The 19,399-nt window shown below is 40.7% G+C and overlaps 1 protein-coding gene across 1 annotated transcript in view; it reads left to right on the top strand.

The window, feature by feature from the left end:
* Positions 1–246: 246 nt before the first annotated feature.
* The window catches only part of CAB39 (calcium binding protein 39), a 40,207-nt gene continuing 21,054 nt past the window's right edge, over positions 247–19,399 (top strand). The window contains exons 1-2 of the mRNA XM_035334536.1: positions 247–268; positions 19,065–19,221. Of these exons, the coding sequence (XP_035190427.1) occupies positions 19,108–19,221 (114 nt within the window). The 5' untranslated portion in view covers positions 247–268; positions 19,065–19,107. The remainder of the gene's footprint in view (positions 269–19,064; positions 19,222–19,399) is intronic.

Consider the following 19,399-nt stretch of genomic DNA (forward strand, 5'->3'; position numbering starts at 1 on the left):
CGCGGGGCGCTGCTCCGAACGGCCGGCGCCGAGGCCTCTTCCTACAATTGTTCGGCGCCTCGGGAGCCCTGCCGGGCCTCCGCGCAGAGATAGCTGCGTGTGCCCAGAACACCTTCTGCTGTATTTACGCGTGGGACCCCCCCGCTGGAAGCTGACGCAGCGCGATCTTTATCTTCCGTGAAAAAATAAAAGTGTTTCGTGCTTTGTTTCCCCTACAGTTCGGTGACGTGCTGCTAGTCTTGAAACTAGGAAGCGTTCGGTGTTTCTTGTTTGTTTTCTTAAACGTAATGTAAATTCATTGGAAGCGACCATGCCAGGTGCATATGATTTATTTAAAGGCTGTATGCTGTCTTATGAGAATGGTGTGATTTAATTTGCATGGTGAGTCAAAGATTAAATTACGTGACCTAGGCTCCTTCGTTCCAGGGAGGCGAGTAACAATGCTTGGAGAAGCAGTTTAAATGTAGATCAGAAACGAAATTTGATTAGCATCAAGATACTGCGGAGCTTTTTTGTGTGTGTGGCTTTTAAACTTACCTATCAGAAACTGCAAGGCAAGGCCCGGTGTTTTCCTTTCAGCGTGGTAGCTCATCACCAGGAAACGGGTCTTCCTTTCAGTGCTAGGAGCTCCTGAAATCATAGTGACAGAGGAAGTGTCACATCCTGAGCTTGCACCTCAGCATCTAAACTTGTAAATAGCAGAGTTTTACCCTGTCAGACACCGTGTGACTTCAGTTAACGTGTATAACCTAATACCTCTTGATGTGGCACATGTATTGAACTGGAGAGAAGAAAAAAGGTTAAGAAATACCACGAGAATTAGAATAACCATGGCACCTGTTTTGGTGTCAGAAGTGGCTTTTTTAAGCTGCCCTGAGCAATGACAACAGCTTACCTGCCGCATAAGAGCGGCCTGATGCACCAGGGCACATGTCTTGGTAGGCTTCTGTCTGGCATTGACTCACAGCTGTAGGAAGTATTTTACAGCCAGCTTTGTGGTTGTCTTGTGACACGAGGACCTCCTGAGTCAGCCAGGTAGCATGCACTCGGCGCAAGTTTTCTTGTACACAAACGCTCATCCTGATGGTAGTGCAGTGTAGGTGGTGGTGGTAGGGATTTTCTTTGCTCGGGCCAAAGAGGTGCCTTTATACAGGAGGAGGTTGTGTCTGGAGTTCGTATGTGTGCAGGAACGTGCTGCTGAATGCTTCTAAATGCTGAGAACGCTTATTTTTCAAGTTGATTGTGTTCTGATAATGACTCGGAGCTCTGAAACTTTGATGCCTTCCGTAGGCTTTTAACGCATGGTTACAGAGTGTTGAAAAGCAGTGCTACAGAACGGAGTTCACGTTTACTGTGGATGTATTTTTACAAATAAAGGAGACTAAGTAAAAGCGCCAGTTAAGTAATACTTCATGACAATATGTCTTGGAGAGATAATTATGCTGTTTGGGTATTATCAAGCACAGGCAAATGTGTATTCCCAGGGGGGGTGTGACAATATTAAGGTAACTCCACCTCTTCGAATTCCTTGATTGCCTTTACGAAACATTTATTCAGGAGGGAATGGTATCTGTTTTGCATTCTATCATGGAAGCTAGCGAGTTACCTTCTTATTAATTAACCGATGGTAGGCAAATGAGACCTTACTATTGTGCTGCGTGTGCTGCACTTCCTAGTTTTAAGGTGTTTTTGTGAATGCTGGAATTACCGCCCAGAGCCCTCACTTCTGAATCAGCTCTGTGTTGTTTGAGTTTGTGCAGATTTTTTTTTTTTTTTTTTAAATGAGCTTCTTTGTGACCTGAATTTTTGTATTAAATGTTTCTCAAAGCTTTGATAACACCTGTTACGTACTTGGAGGCTATAGATGTTAGGTAAAATGCTGTCTTGTTTTCTACCACATGTAGAGTTTTGGAACGGCATGCTGAGGGTTGATGCTAGCTTGAAGCAGGGGATTGGAAGGAGTCTGGATGACCTTTTGAATTCCCTTCTGGCCCTGCTTTTCTGTAATTCTGACACTTTATAAAGTGATTTAATTACAAGAGCTGCTATTAAAGTGTGATTACCTCTGTCTAATTGGAGGCATCTTGCAGCTTTCTATCAAAAATAAGATTTGAGTCATCTGCTCCTTCCAAATTAATAGTGCCACAACAGTGTGCAGCTCTTTTATGTGAATAATGTGCAAAGCAAAAATATGAGTTGCAGTTTGAATATCATATTTTCAAAGTTGTATAATTGAAATCGTGTACGTTTAACAATTTCTGGTATGGAAATAGTCAGCTGTGTGCACTTTTACCACTTCTTTTTATCTGCAAATTGTAGCCAGGTATTAATTACATTGAACCAAAACCACTCTGGTTGTTCAGTGATCTTAAGTCTTAGCATTCACTGTACCTGTAGGTTTTTGTAACTGTAGATAAACCTTGAGCAAGGTGAAAAATTCCTGCTGCTGTGAGTGCTTGAGGTTGCGCTGGTGTAGCAGGAGAACTTTTAAAATGTCACGTTGCTAATTTGTTTTCTAATTTAGGGTGCTTATTAGGACGAGCTGTTTGGCAGCTTTGCGCTCAGTCCCTTCTGCCTGAGCTCCCCCTGTCCCTGCGTGTTTGCTTGTTCAGTGTCGTGCTTCTTGCACTGCGAGGTGCAGAGGTATCGGCCGCAGGGACACAAATGTCTTCTGCTGGGAGGTGAAACTTTACGCTGAGATCCCTGCCTCTTTCCCCCCACCTCCCCCAGCCCAAGCACAAACGTCCCGGTTAAATTAGAAGATGATGATGTCTTGAATTATTTTAACGGACTTGATGTAGGCTTTTACATGCATGCTTCAGCAGTACTTAAGGCTTAAACCGGTGTCATGTGAGTTTGGTCTTTCTTTAGCCGGAGCAGATTTACGTGCTTTCGCTATTCCACCTCACGGTAAAATGACACATTTGGTTGTCCCCATTTTAAGTGCTCTTTGTGAAGGGTTGAATTCGGGTTTGAACCAAACTGGAGAGAGCCAAAAAGCTGTGTGTTTACAGGAATAACTGGTTATTCCTCAGCAACCTTCATGGCCTGCCTTTCTCAGATAACATTCATTTAGAAAGTAAGTTTCTTAGGTTTAAATAAACAACTGCAATTTGCTTTTTAACTCCCCTGTTCTGTGTATTCTAGCTAATGTTTCATAGTCAGAAGACACTATAAAAAGTTCCTGACCATGAATTTCAAATATGCTAAAAAGAAGCACGTTTTAAGTCCATCCACAAGGGCATAAAATGAGAGGGGACATTACTGAATGTTCTAGCTAATCCTTCTGTTTATTAAAAATCTACTCCTCCTGGTAAAATACCTAGTTGATTTTTAAAGATCCATTTGCTTTGTAATTCTTCCCTTCCCTTCAAACACTTAGAGAATTAATTTCTGAAAAGTTAAATATGTCTTTGTAAAGAGAGCTCAAAAAAGGAGTGGCTGGAATTAGTACAGAGCTCTAGTAATACCGAAACTCAGTTTGCTAAGTTCAGAAATATCTTCTGATGAAGTTATTTAGGAGTTGCTGCTTGGACTTATTTTAAAATGTTCAGGTATACTTTCAATATCTCACCTAGAAAAATTAATTGCTTTTGAACCTTACCCTATTGTGGTTTTTTTCCTGTCAATTTATATCGATACATTATTTCAGTAACGAGACATCATCCGTTAACTAAAAGTTTGACTGAAACACTGCAAGACTGGAAGCACGACATTGATATAGCTAGGATATGACTTGGCTAGAAATTAAACTGAACTAATGGCAACTTTTCACAAAATTGGAAGTGTGTGATTGTAAGAGAAGTACTTATATTCGGTTATCTGAGTATGTGAAAGGCCTTGCCTCCTGTGAGGTTAGCTGTAGTAAAACACAGGAGACTGCTGCTGCTTTTGCTATCGCTTTTCTCTTTGCTTCTCTGGCTCGCCTAGAAAGGCTTATCATGGTTGGGTACCTTTTTAACGTCTTTGTTCTGAGGTACTCATCTTCCCAGTGTATCTGCTGAGGGATTTGCTTTAAAAAAAATCCGTAGGCATTGAAGTATCAGCAGCCTCCCGTGCGGTGCGGTGGGTCTGTGCTGCTCGTGCTTCGGAGCATCCTGCTGCAGGGGAGTCTGACCTCTGGCCCCGGGTAAGCAGTTTGGGGAGCTCTTGCTACAGTGGTGGAAACGAGGCAAAAATTATTTACGTCATTCTATTTTACTATATTTAGTACATGTAAAACATGCACGTCACTGCTTTAGTAGATCATACTTCTAATATAGAAGTATGTCAGAAGATCTTTTTTGCCTGATGCTTTTTAACAGCTTTTTAAAATTAATTGGTGTATAACATCACCTGTAGATCAAAACATCAACAGAAAAGCAGAAGGAAGGCTTGTTTGCAGAGAAATAAGGTTTTAGGAAAGAAAATCTGGGGGCTTTTGTTCTACCTGAGACATTTGGGATACTGACGTGCAGGGAATGTAACATGGATGAGCGCCGGGAAGCCTCTCCCACACAGTTTATGAATGCTTCGCTCTTCTAACCTGTAACACCTGCTAATCGAGTCCTAAGTTTCTTCTGAGCAGAGATTGGCAGTGATGGAGAAACTTCACGGGGAATTTAAAGAGAGCTGGTAGCAGAGACCTTGATGCACTTGTTGATAAAGGCTTTGTTCAGCACATTATTAGGAAAACACTGAGAAAGTAAAGTTAACCTCTCAAAAGTTGCCTCTGAAATAACCAGAACATCAATTTCCTTCACTTACGCTGATATGGTACAAAAAGTTTGATTGTTTTCATTTTTTTTTCCAGCAGGACCACTTGCTCAGTCAGTGCACAAGGGAATGCTCAGTGAATGGGCATCCTTTGCCCATTGTGACTTGTTCAGTCACGATGTAGTATTTGGTGTTTGCTTTATTGTATCTTATTTGGTCAGTTTTCTGAGGAAAGAAGGACTGAGGTCCCTCTTTGTGGCTTCATAGGTACTAATGAAAGCAAATTTCCCACTGTTCTTCACAGGGTGGTGGTGTTTCTCCCCCCTTTTTCAGGTGATGATGCTTAATCATGAACAATTTTCTCCTGCATTCAGGTTCGTGATGTAGAGCGTGTTATCTGGCACTCGACAGCTTATGCTTTCAAAGCTTCTTTTCTGGCAGCTTCCATTCACGGTGTGAGATTCGGTTCCCTAGATGTGGCTGTCTGTCTGGTGGTGTGTTAGGTGCTTTAAGGGATGTGACCAAGATGGGCAGGAGGCTTGCGATGTTCCGGAGGAGCAGCTGGAAACCCCTTGGGCTGTGTTGATGCATTGGTTTTGGCCAACGTATTAGCTGTTAGGCTGGGGATCTTGTCTTGGGCTCCCAGGAGGGGAGGAATACTTGGGCACTGTTAGGCACTGGGGTAGCGTCTTGTCTAATGAGACAGTTCTTGGGCTTGACTGAGGGACCTGATCTTGCTGTCCTCTGCCTTGCTGCATGCTTTCCAACTTAAGAATCAAACTAGGAAAAGTTCCTATGGAAAAATCTCTTCAGCAGCTAGTCTATCAGTAGAATGAATGAAGGCTTCTCTTAGGAAAACACGATTGAGGAAAACCGACATAATCAAGGTAAAGAGGAAAACTAAAATCTGGTAGTGTTGGGCTCGGGGGGCCTGGCTCCCTAAGCACTGGAGCTGGAGCCCGCATTAAAACAGGGCCTGAGAGCAGCCGAGGCCCACCCGCACGGCCCCTGGGGGCGGTGGGCGAGGGGAAGCGGCCGCGCTCCTTTGGTGCCATCCTGGCAGTGCCCCGCGGTACCTGGCGAGCGCTCCTCTGGACGTGGTGACTGAGATTTGTAATCTCTAAGAAAAGCAGCATATTGACTCATCGGTATTGACTAATATGTTTCCGTTTTACATCCATAATTGAGGTTGAGCAATATTTAAACTCTGCCCGCTCTGTAACAGGGTGGAGCCGGAGTAAACAGTTTTCCTGCTTGGAGCCGCAGCCATTCGCAGGGCACTGGGGCAGGGCTCTGGCCGAGCTGTGCCGTCTGAGCGGTGAGACTTACACCACGTGCTGCGGTGCGGGGATCAACATCCCTGGAGCCAAGAAAGCGTCTTCGTTCCATGAACCTGAAACATTTTCCAAGAAAAGTCACAAAAGCTTCATAGCGGTTGTACAGGATCCTACGGTTGACAGACCCATGGATGTGCCAAAGCTCTGGATTCTCTGAAAGGTTTTCTCAATTTTCTTTGTTCTTTGTACTTAGCTGAGGGATCGTGTGCTATTTGCCTTTGTATACATTTTTTTATCTGGCTTAAAGGAAAATGAACTCTGTTTTCTGAGCTTTCATTGCTGTTGGGAACCTCCGCGTACATATGTGCACGTGTGTCTGTACATGAAAAACCCAAGAGCCATATAAGCATGGATTTATAATGTACCTCCAGCAGAAGATGGATGATACTTTTCCCTTGAGACTGACCGTGCAAGGCTTGTTTTGCTTCCCATAGGAACTGCACTGCATTGCTACCGTCGAGTGGTTGGAGCGGACTGTGAAGAGTAGTTGTGCGCTCACTGGCACTGGCAGTCACCCCTCGTGTATTTTTGCAGATAGAGAGCTTAACGGTATGAAATTGAGAAAGAAATGTCAAATCTGTGTCTCAGAATTAGCTGTTCTCGAGCACTTCAGCGAACAAGGAGGATGGTTATTGGCCACAAATACAGAATCTTCAGTCTGTAAATGCGTTATTTCTAACTTTCAGAATGCCTTGCAAGTGTTAAACGTCCTTGATAAGGACAGCGGAAGTTTCTACAACTTGTCACTTCTGTTTATTACGGTACTCTGAGTGTTGTGGATTTGTGCCTCCAACATTTATATCAAAACTGAGAAAATCTGACTTTGCACGAAGTCTGTAGGTTAGATAACCAAACTAAACTGCAGTTTGAGAACTTTGTGTTCCGTATTGAATGAGAAAATTAAAAAAAATATATTTTAGGAGCTAAAAGGGAAATCTGGATAGCTTGACAAGCAATAAAATGCACTCTTTCACATTAAGTTTACTTAAAGTTTTTTGACTCAGTAGTAAAAATAAGTAAAATTAATAGTTATCTGAATTGTATGAAGTCCCCAATTTTACTTCTGTCTCTCATGGGTAGTTGATCAGATTCTGAAATAGTTACCGCACGCATTATATTTTTGTCATTTTCAGAATTTAACCATACCATTACAGATTATCTTGTAGAACTTATAACCAATAGTACATTTTTACTGCAGCCAAGCCTTAGGTTTTGGTCTTAAGCCAGTGTCCCAAAAGCATGATTTTATCCAGTCCTTCTTAAATTAGGCATTTTCTAATACGGGAATTACTTTTATTGTTGAAAGTGGAACTAGAGTATAGAAAATGTTTTGGAAAGTGGTTTGTCTCACCTTCATGATTACAAGTCTTTTAGCATAGAAAATATTTTTGAGACAATTAAAGCTTTTGAATAACTTGACAGTTTACGAAGGTTGTGAGTTTTGCTAGGTGCATTTTTTTTTAATTTCTAGAGGTGCTGGTTATATTACCCGATTTCCTTGCATAAACTTCTAGAGATGATAATTTCTGCTAGTGTTCAAGTTTCTCTTGGTAGCTTTATACAGTAACTGCGTTAGAGGAAAGTTGGGAGCTCTTATTTTAGTATTGTGAAACAATCTGATAGTTCCTTTTTCCAGTCCAGCTTTTCATAGCAGATCAGATAAGGGGAACTCTGTCCCTCAGAGACGCTTCATTTTTTCCAGTGCTAGTTGGCGTAATATTAGTTGCTGCTTGTTCCAAGTCCTATTTCTTACCTGCTGTCTCTGGACTGGTTGCTCTCAAAGCATTTTTGCAGGAGAGATGCTGACTCCTATACAGAAAGTACCAGCTGTTTGCAGCGCTGCTCTTAGTTATGTTTTGTGAATGCCTGGTGGGTAATCACAATGGCTCATAACTACATTGGCATGACAAGAGCTTGGACTCTTTTTTTGGGGGACAATCTAGATCTTTCTCCTTGTTTGCTATGCTGTATAGCATTTAATAACATGGAGTGAGGGGTTAAAGTGAAATTTCCTTCCCTCTGCCCCAAAATATTTGCTAGAGAAGGAAAATACAATGGCATGGAGTTAAAATTCTGGTGCTCACCTAATTTTTCGTGAAGGCTTGTGCTGTTGTTACGGCACATGGTTCTCCTAACGCTAGCATGCATTGTCTTTGCCCTTAAATATATCTGTCTGTGCTCTGTCTTGCCCAAGAGGAACACAGCTGTCTTGGCATTGTAGGCATGATGTGGTTGAGGTAGCAGAAGTCAAATCCATTTGCGACTTCGCAGATGTAGGCCAAACGTGTGACCTGGCAGTGGAAACAGCTGATTTGTTAGAAACTGCATAAAGGAGACTTCCATACAGCAGTTTAGGTGTATCATTGTCTTGAAATGACTTTGGAGTTTCTGTATCACTGGGGCTGGTTCTGTTCTTGGAAGAAAGAAGAGAGTTAGACTTCCTTAAAGTTCTTTTTTTGTTTGATTTCTTTATTTATCATGGCACATAATTTAATCATCAATTCAATAATGAGTTCAAAACTTAGTCAAAAAGGGAGATACTGTTAATGTATATTCTTGTTCCTGAACCCATGACAGGCTAAATTTCAGCCAGCTACTTTTCCTAAGTCCTTTTCTTGTAAACACAAGGACATCTCGGAGGCAAGGAGGTGTACATCTGAACGTCATAGATGTCTTCAGGCCAATAACGTGTCTTGTTTTTTTGTTGTTTCAAGTGATGCCATGTGAAAACTAATTCCTGGTCTTGAGTATTTTAGGGAAAAAGAGAGCTTTCTTCTGGCTAGCCTTGGCTTTTGCTGATCTTAGCATTGTTTTCCCATCTGTCACATTGTCCTTTATACAGTGCTCTCAGGAAGAAGCAGGGATTTTCATCTGAGGATAAGCTTGCTGGAAGGTCCATACTAAAAACCATCTCTGCATCTGCCTTGGGCAAATTGGACGCTTGGTTTGTGGTGGCACCAGTGCTCGTTAGAAAGAGCGCTCATTTATAATGTACTTACACCAGGCAAGTCCTGTTACAATGATCAGTGGTGTTTTTTTTTTAACTTATATAAGCTGTATCTGCACTTCTAGGGTTTAGCAACACAGCTGTGTCAGTAAACTCTTTGTATTGTCATCAAAACTGTGTCTTGAGTGCCAGGGAAAAAATAAAGGTTTGACAGAATGCAGACTTGTCAGATGAATAGTGGTGACCTTATGGATCAGCTCAGATATTGCTTGTACATCAGCTCCTAGCACTAGATAAGAGATGGTTGAAGGACAAAATCTACTGAGCAGCTTTTTCTCTTTACTGAATGAGAATGTAACAAACTAGAAGGAAAGGATTCACAAACACGGTGGGGTCATGATTCTGACTTGTTTATTGATTACCCTCTCCCACTTCATGACTCAGTGTGTAACTCCCACAGGTTATTTGTCAGGAACTCCCTTGCACAGAGGAGATATGTAATCATTGAATCAAGTGCCAAGTTCTTTCGGTTTCATGTAGCAGGAATCAGCTTGGATTCATGAGAGTTGATCTCAGAATAATTTACTTGTTAATCTTCGTGTCGTGCCAACGAGATCTCTCAGTAGCGTTAAAAACGGCAGAAATGAGGAGTCACCTGTGGTTTCCGAGTCACCTCTCAGGGTTTGACCAATTGACTCGACATCTTTTTGTGGTGCAGCTTGTGGTGCATGTTGTTACTGGGTTTCTGCCCTACTTATGTCAGGCTAATGCACAAAAGTAAGCCTAGAGACATTAAGCTATACTTGACTGCTTGTCATCTCAGCTAGTTTTTAAATGACTGTTGGGATTGAGGTGAATTGTATGGTAGTCTAACATAAAAAGCCTTTAATTGTGAACTCCCAGATTCATTCTTTTGGAAGGGAAGCCCTAACAGGCACGCCATGTCAAAGCAGAGAGGTGTAGCTCGTGTTCTGCCTTGGACAGTGCCTGGTAAGAATCATTTAGGTAAAATGGACACTCCCCAATATATCTTCCTAGTTCTTAACTGGGTGGTGTTAGGCTGATCCTGAGCTACATCTGGATCGTTATTTAATAGCCCATTAACTTAATGTTTTAACGTTGTCATTCCTTAAGTGATCTTGTTCCTGTGTAGGTTGTATTTATTAATGATCCTGGCATTCTTCAAATAAATTACATGAAGAGCTGTGATGTGTTGAACTTGGATGGACTCAGGTTGAACATTAACAGTTTCTAGCAGGCCACCAAACTTGGTCTCCAAAGGAAGTAAGGGAACTGTGGGCAAAATATTGTTGATTTTCTTAACGCTTTTAAAAAGCAATACTGTAACGTAGTTCTTACTGTGGCTTACTGTTTGGGCAAATTTGTAATCCATTCTGAAATTTATTTCCTAGCTTTGTTACTTGTACTTCTAACAAATGGCTTTACTGAGTATGATTTTTTTTTTTGTTTTTTTGAGGGAATATTCACAGAATCACAGAATAGTCTAGCTTGGAAGAGACCTCCAAGACCACCGAGTCCAACCTCTGACCTAACGCTAACCCTAACGCCTTCTTTCTCTGAAGAAGATTGCACCCTGAGCAGCCACAGGATTGTTCTTGTAGCTCAGCTGTTTTCAGTTTCTCTTAAAAGGAAGACCTCCAAAAAGTGCATGTGCGTTTTACCTTCCTATCTTGTAATAATAATTATGGCTGGTGGCTTCCTTCCTTAAGTAATTAACTCATGTTTCAGGTAATCTGTTTTTCTTGTGTCCATTGCAACAGCTTTCTGTTTTAAAAACTAAGCCCTGATATTGTGGTGCTGGTGGGGTTTCTTGTGCTTCGTTTGTGCAGGCTTTGATGTTAAACTTCATACAATTCTATTAAGTGATTGGAACATGTACACTAGACCGTATTGCAACATGTGAAGGCAGAGATTAAACTTGTAGTGTACTTTCTACCTCCTATTTTGCCAGTTCTTGCCTCTCAATATTAACTCTTAAATGCATATAAAAAAATCTGATATGAAAGGCAAACCTCTAGGAAGGAATGAGAACAATTCAGTAGAACAGAAATAGTTACAATGGAGACTAGCTTTGTGTTTTTGCTTCCAAGGGTGAGTAGAATGGCATGTACATAATTGCAGCGTTTTCTATCATGTAACAAATATTCTGGGTTTTGTGATGATGTGGTAAAGGCATCTGAGCCATCCTGGGGTTGACTATAATGCCAGGTTAAAATTTATTTCACCTTCAGCCTCACTAGAAGTGGGCATTACTGTTGTACAGCACTTCTCAAAGCTTGAAGTAAGTTCTTCTTGAACAGTTCGTTAGAGATACAAGTTACTTTCTGTGGTGGAATTGTAAATATATACATGTATTTAGGCTTACCAAGGACTGGGTGAGGCATCGGTATGCTTGTCTGTATACCATATTGCAGTATAGCTGTAAGATTTGTGGGGAAATGAGTGGGTGGGGTGACTCTAAACAGCACACCAGGGAAAGAAGCTGAGTCATAAGATTTCCTTGAATATGGAGAAAGAACTAGGATTTCAGATACTAGGCATTAGTACTAACAAGCTTTTGTGCTTATGCTGGATCTCTGAAGCCCCTTAAGTACAGCAACCTTATTTAAAAACAATTTCTGCTCAGTTTCTGAAAAAGATCTGTAGCAGAGTGTTAAAATGCATTGAATAAAGTAATGTACCAGTCACAAAGTAGAGTGTAGTTTTAGGAGCTAGTAGAGACTAATGATAGCAGCTGCCCTCGTCTTCCCCAGCAGGATGCAGATGTCTACTAGAGAAGTAGGCTCTTGAAGAGGAAGAAGGATCAGTAAAGTAATTGAATGGCAAGAGAGAAGTCTGGTTAATGAAAAGGAATCAGCTGGCATTCGGTGCTAAAGAAACAAGCAGGGCTGTGAACTGCTGGGGACTTAATTTGTTAGAAATTTTCACAAAGGGAGAAGCTGTCTCATATAATCTATTTCATTTTTAAATAGACATTTATTTTACAATTTTCTGTCTTTTCTGAATCTATTGATTTGATCTTTTCTGTTCTCTCAATTGTTCATTCCTGTTACAGCAGAGAATTTTGTTTTGTTCAGGGTTTTCATTTTCTCTAAAATAAGTTACCATTCTTAAATAGAAGGTTCCCCCCCATTTACATCTTTAAATGGGTCAGACCACAGAGAATTATGTATTGCGGAGTTGTGAAACCCCTGTTGAATCAGATTAAAGCTTTTGCATGCTGCAGACCTGATAGAATAAGCTGATAATGAATTTTAAAGAAGGTGCTAGTGTGTAATGACGTATTCCTCACAAAGTATTAAAACAGATCCAGACTGTTCTAATACTGGAACTGTTCAACAGATCTTGATGTTAGTGCATGGCTAAAGCAATCAATGACGATATCAAGTGTGTTACTTCATTTATGTAAGACAGCTGATGCAGTCCTTGTGTCCACGTTGAAATGTGGACAAAATGTGGATAAAATAAAATTACCTTGAAAGAAGTGCTGAAAAGAAGTACAGACGTATCTAGAGAATAGCAAAAATACCTTAAGAGTCGTAGTATACTCTTAAATTTTGCCAGCTGGTAGTGCCAGTAATGATTTACAATCATAGGCATTTTGTTAATGGCAGCTTATGCAAGTAAAGTCACGGTTATACTAAATAGCTTATTCTGAAGTTCTGAAATAGTTTGAGGTGTGGCTTGTGCTCTTTATCAGTCTCATTTCCTCCATGATATGAAGGTTTTGCATGTGTATTGTATTAATAAGTTACGCTATTTAGATGTGTTTGGGTATGAGACTCATGTACCAGTTTGTTTAGCTCATCAAAAAGGGAACTGAGACATGATCTTGGTGCCGTGCCTAGGCTCTAGAAAATTGCTTGATCTAGTGGAAAAACACATATCTAGAGCCAGGGTACTGAAAGATGCAGTAGATGACAGCATACGAACAATGTGGAATAATGTTTTAATGATGAATACAAGTACCCAGTTTAAGTTTACACTGAAGGAAATGATGGCTGCTGCCTTTGGTCAACTGTAGTTCTGCATTTAGGAGTGGTGAGGCCTTCCTGGAAGATGTGCTGTAACCAGAAATGAGTTGGCAGTGGGTTTTGGGTGCTTTGGGGAGGCAGCTGTGTGCCGTGCCATGCTGTAGAGCTGAGCTGGGCAGCTGCCGTTCTTGGCAGTGACGGTACTGATGGAGAGGGCAGCCGCTGACTTCACCGTGGCTAAACACCAAGAGGAGCAGTAAAATTCTGTTGTCTTGTGCAGGAGGGCTCAGTAGCTCATATGATGTCTGCTGCTGTCTTTGAAGTACTTGATTTATTTTTTTCCCAAAGAGTACGGTAGCTTGCATAAAAACTGGTTCTTGGATCAAAGGGGTAGCTGTCAGTCTTCCTTCCAATTGCTGTACTTGTTGTGAGTGAAGTAGTGCTTTTAAAAAATGCATGTTTTCTTGAGCTATTTCTGTTTTTATTACTCCAACCTGCCTTCATAGTGGTGAATTCTAGCTGAAGTAACAGTAACACGATACGAAAACTGATTTACGTTGTTATTGTTTTTCATATTGGCTTGCTGATCCTTGTGAATCCAAGAGGCATTCCACAGAAGAATGGGTTCTTAAGATTAATCACTTCTCTTAGGACACACACTCTTGCTACATTAAATTGTTAGTACGAACATACCTCTCCTTAGTAAGATGCAGCAAATTTTGTCAGGAAGAGATAAATTCTGGACCTTAGGCGCACGTTAACTGGATGCTGTATGTATGCTTTCACTGGGCTTGTATTTTTTTAATGTGTGCAGCTGTAACCAGAAAGTGGCTGAAGGTTTTTCTTTTTCTTTTTCTTTTTTTTTTTTTCTTTTCTTTTCTTTTTTTTTCCCTCCTCCTCCCTCATTAGGAGCTTAATAAAAGCAGTCACTGTAAACTCTTCTCATGTAAGCAAAGCAACAGGATCTAGCTGAAGGCTTAATGTGGTGCAATTTATTTTAAGGGAAGCAAGAGAAATACCACATTAAACTGTGAGGCCTACAATAGAACAAGAAATTGAGATGACTGTACCTGGCTGTTTCATTAAATTGGGAATGAGATTTTTTTGTACACCGTTCAAGTACCATTTTGCATGGGCTGAAAAGCCAAGCAGACAAACTGCCTTTCAGGGTGCATTAAACACAGCACAGCCAGCTGGTCAGCAGAGGTGACTTTGCTGCTATATTTAGGATCGGTGCGGCCTCACCATGAATACCGTGGGCAGTTCGGGGCTCCACGACATCAAATGGATGTCAAGGCTCCTGAGAGCACCCAGGGAGGGCAGCAGAGCTGGCGGGAGGGAGGGAGGGAGGCCTTGTCCTGTGAGGAGAGGCTGAGGCCCCGGCCGACAGCCTGGCTGCTCCCTCAGCGCCCTGAGGAGGGGAGGCAGACACAGGCCCAGAGGATGGCCCAAAGCCGTGCCAGGGGAGGCTGGGGCTGGACACTGGGGGAAATCCTGTCACTGTGAGGGCGTCCAGGCACCGGGACAGGCTTCCCAGAGAGGTGCTTGGTGCCCTGGGCCTGTTGGTGTTGGAGAGGCGCTGGGACGGTGCTTGCGCTGACAGGCGTCAGCTTCTGGGGAGCCCTGCGGTGGTCAGGCAGGTGGCTGGTGGGCTGGGAGGGTCCCTTCCAACCAAACTGTTCTAGTCTAAAAGCAGACTTTTGTTCTCCTGAGCTGAAATAGTGTGAATATTTCAATTTATTTGATGCTTTATTTATGCATTATACTTCCACGAGGGGGGGAAATGTTATAACTTTTTTATGTTGTGAAAATTCGTGGCATGCAATAAATGGAAAGGCTGATTTTGCTTTTGTTTCTTAGCTTGTACTGCCAGTATTCCTTCAGCTTCGTTACAGCTGTGAAATCCTGCATCACTGAGACCTCTGCGCCTGTTACTCATGTGTCTGTGAGTAACTTTTCTCACGTCACTGCAGTCATCAGCATTACCGTGCTGTTTCTTGTACCAGGACACTGCTTGAAAATAGTTGTGCAGGCATCTTACAACATGCTTTATTTAAAAACAAAATCAAACCTTTCCGCTGTTAAGTAACCATGATTTATACTGTAATGCTTACTTGTACTAATACAGGCAGCACGTTTCCTCACTGTTCAAAATAAAAGAAAGATTACAGTGAAGAGCGAACATACTCCAGGCTACCGGTTCTACTTTTAGAGAATTAAAATATATTAAAAGAGAGAAATTTGTGTATTGTGCTCCCGTATTTGCTGTTGCAGCAATTTTTTGGAACATGGTTGTTGTCACAGAGAAACAAACGCTTTTAAGCTTTATCTGCTTAGTTAAAAAAGCAATATATGGAACATATTAAATTGGATTTTAATTGGTTATGTGGTCAATGCAGTCAATAAAAAAATAAAAAGCCTTATATATAAAGCAAACTGTGCGTGGATACTGACGCATGGCGTAGCTGGAAATCATATACTCCGCGCAACAGTGGGACTACTATCTCTTGTTATCACAAAAGCCCGAATGTCCCAGTGTGACTGAGCGTGTGTCAGTTGCTCTGTGTCAGTCGTACTTACATCTCTGGATGTTTGGCTGCGTGCCATATTTTTGTTTGACAGGCCGTTGGGATTTATAAAGTCATGTAAGATTTCTAAATTTGACTGTGACACCAGTACTTTGAGGACCCTAAATATCGTTAGGTTTGATGTGCTTGAATATTGTTGAAATAAAATACATGCCTAAGAAATCCTCAGATTTGTGTAATATTGTCCAGAGTCTCTTTTAACAAACGAATAAAAGTAGTGAGATTTCCCAGAAGGTAAGATGAAGCAAAGAAGCCCAGCAGAGCCCAGAGCCATCCATGTGCTTGTCTCAGTTTAACTCTACAAGAGACCTGTGGTCACTTTTTAAAGCTACAATTAAAATTTTGTGATGAATTTGCAAGGAAACCAGGTTCTAGTAATAAGAAACAATTACCATTTGACATGATGTAAGCTCTGTTCTTCAAATATTTACAGAAAATGTCAGTTGGTGTTGTTTCCTTTTTTCACTTTGCAGATGTGGGTCTTTGCAGTTCTTTCCGATCTCACACAGATGTTGTCATTGTCTATTGTTTGCAGAGCGCTTGTTGGTGTAGTTTGACTAGGCTAAAAAGGGAACAGTTTGTGTATGTTCTCATCGCTGTGTTAAGGACATCTCTGCGGGACGAACGACTCTCCCTGCTTTTTCTGGCAGGATGTGGCACAGGTTCTTCAGTGCTACATTTTTGCTTCAGGGTTGGTAGGACCTTCAGTCCTGAGGCCTCAAATGATGTTTGTGACAATGCCACTGCATTCCTTCCAGTAATAAAAGTGAAATAGCAGAAAAGATATATTTATTCAGTTTTATGTAATAAAACATCTTGAAGCAAAATGCCACCTTCGGTAATCAAGCATGTGGATTGCCTTCTTACTGTGGCTGGCAGTTCTTTCCTGATTTTCTAAATTGCTTGTAAGAAATTCATACAGAAACTTGGCTGATTTGTGGAAAAAGTTGAGTAAAATATGTATATATTAATGGATTGTTATTAATTGTCTTCTTATAACTGTACTAGTAGATAAAGTTTTTTACAACTTGTGTATACATACATGTGTGTCCGATTTATGCAGAACCCATAACATTTAATAAGTCAGTGCTAAACTATTGTTAATTTAAAGAAACTGCTGAGGCTTCTTTAGTTGTTGAAGCACTATCTGGAGGAAAGCCTAGTTCTGCAAGCCAAGATAGTGGGCAGAGCTTAAGAACAATCATTTGCCGCAATTCTTTATATGTTATGTCTGTTATGCATGTGGTTGTTTAGATTAGAAGTAACTTAGATGTGACCAAGAAATGAGTGTAGAGAAACGTTTTCCTGTCTGATATTTATTCTGTTTCTGTATAATTATAATACTGTAACTTTTTTTCTATTGTTTTTATCCTCTCAAAAGAAATGTCTTAATTCCTACTTGATTTTACTCTGTTCTAACACGTAATCCAGGGAATTAGAACGTGCAGTTCTCTGAGCAAATCCTGCCACGTTACGTGGGCATAACCATCTTTCAGAATGAATATACCCGGTAGTTGTTAAGTTCTTTTATTACCAGAGGTGATAGGCCTGAAAGAATCCAGCTTTTTTTCGGGGCTCATCTTGACTGGGCAGGGATGGTAATCAAAGGGATGGATAAAGGGAACATTTCAAATGTTTCTGGGATGCTAGAGTTATGTCATCTATGTTGTGGGGAAATTGTACTTCCCACAAATCTCTTTACAGGAAAGAAAAATATCCTAATAGGTGAAAATGCCATTATTTTCATTAAATGTTGTTTTAAATGGCTTTGCGTTTTCATTAAGTAGTTATAAGAAGTAGCACTTTTCTTAGGATAGGTTTCTCTTCCATTCACATGTGACAAAGCTGAGGCATAAAATTCTTATGTCTGAGGATTGACATGTGGTTATTTCTTTATCCCTTAGGGAATCAGTGCTGTGTTTGTAACTTCAGTTTTACGACCTCTTCTTAGTGCGGATTAGTGCAGAGAGACTATTACATGTAGGCAGTTAAACTGCAAAACAAAAACGAAGTTTTGGTGACCTCTTAAAGAATGGGAAGAGCCGGTGGATGGGTCTTGTTGCTGCCTTCATGCTGTTATTTCTTCCTTTTATCTGAAAGTAATCTGATGTAAAAACTGCCTAAGTTAGGCTTTTCATCAGCTGCGGTAGGTCAGTTGGAGGCATGAAACAGTGAGGAGATCATCTCTGTAGCTGGTTACCTGGAATATGTACGTATGGACACTTTCCAGGCTAAAGATCTGGCTGCTTCTGTTCATCTTTTTATTGTTCTCCTTGGAGCAGCCCAAACTATTAAAAAAATCATAACTCAAAAAATAGCATAAAATCAATATTTTTTATTGTTGTGTAACATAATTGAATAAGATGAAGTTTATTGATGCTCACAGCAAAAGAGACAATATTTTAATCAAGGATCAAAGTGCTTGGTATTAGATAACATAACCTAGTTGTGGTCGACTTGTTACTAACCTTACTGACGTTGTGTGAGTGTAGAAATTACTAATTTTCAGGGTAATATCTCTTCTTGGTAGTGACAGTGTAATCTGTGCTCTGTCAGCTTCAACTCTGCTGTGTCTAGTAGAAGTAGCACCGTCACCATTTTTAAGGAAGGATTTCCTGTTCTTTACCTAGATAAAAGTGCTAGATGTGTTCTATGGAGTTCACTTGTAAGAAATTTTTATTGTTGTTAAAATGGGGGCATATGTATTTAGTAACAAAAACTTTTGTATACTAATTTATACCAATAATACTTGTCTTTGTACACAGAAGTGAATAAATATATATATGTAAATATACAGAGGAATAAAGGCACTTGGTTTCAGGAGCCAAGTGTTTCAGGGAAGAAAAAAGGCTCCCATAAGACAAATTTAATTTCTTTGAAAAGATGGGCTAGGTATTTGGTCTTAATGTTTCTGAGTACCTTATTGAAGTCCTTGTTAGTGGTGACAAAGTTGGTTTCCCATGAAATGAGTTGGGGGGAGACTGTATTTCAGTATGAAGGTACAGCAGTATTGGAACAAGAAAGACAGGACATAGCAAGTGTTAGGACGTAGGCATAAGCTGCTGTCTGCAGGCTCGTCTGCGTCACGCTTCTAGCTCGTGTGCAAAGAAGCAGGCTTTGCTGTCTACTTTGCATTTGTATTGGAGTGACTATGGGTAAAAGCATGTACCTGGACAGTCAACTGCAGAGCAGCTCAGGCATGATGACTTGTGGCAAAGACCTAATATAAAAAAGTGTTTTTCTTGACAACATTAATTGGGATAGTTTATCCATGTTAGGCTTCCCCATATGTGACATTCATCCAGTATGTGCCTTTGGTTGCAATTGATGTTCTCTTTAATTTCTTCTTCAAACATAAGAGAATGATCTTAATGTGAGTTCTTAGATTCTGTATCTTGTGTTTTAAAAGAATTAGAAGCACAGGTAACATTGCCTTTGTTATACTCTGTCTTCATGTGTTGTTATACTTCTGTTTTTGACATTTTTTTTCCTCCTTTTCCAGGTGACGCAGGAGCCACAGAAGGAAGACCTTGTGGCTTGCAACCATGCCATTCCCTTTTGGCAAGTCCCACAAGTCTCCCGCAGACATAGTGAAGAACCTGAAGGAAAGTATGGCAGTTCTAGAAAAGCAAGATATCTCTGACAAAAAGGCAGAGAAGGTACAGTTGGGACTTTTCAGTTTTTAAACAGTATCTGAATGTGAAAAAAGAAATGTATAGCTGTTTACACTGAACTAATTAGGAATTCTTTTTTATGCCACTCTGATAAAGGATAGGTTATTATGTTCCTTTGAAATGGTGTGTTTCATGTTGTTCGGCTTTGCATTTTAATACCACG

The sequence above is a fragment of the Oxyura jamaicensis genome, chromosome 9 (assembly GCF_011077185.1).
Source record: "Oxyura jamaicensis isolate SHBP4307 breed ruddy duck chromosome 9, BPBGC_Ojam_1.0, whole genome shotgun sequence".
Taxonomy (NCBI): domain Eukaryota; kingdom Metazoa; phylum Chordata; class Aves; order Anseriformes; family Anatidae; genus Oxyura; species Oxyura jamaicensis.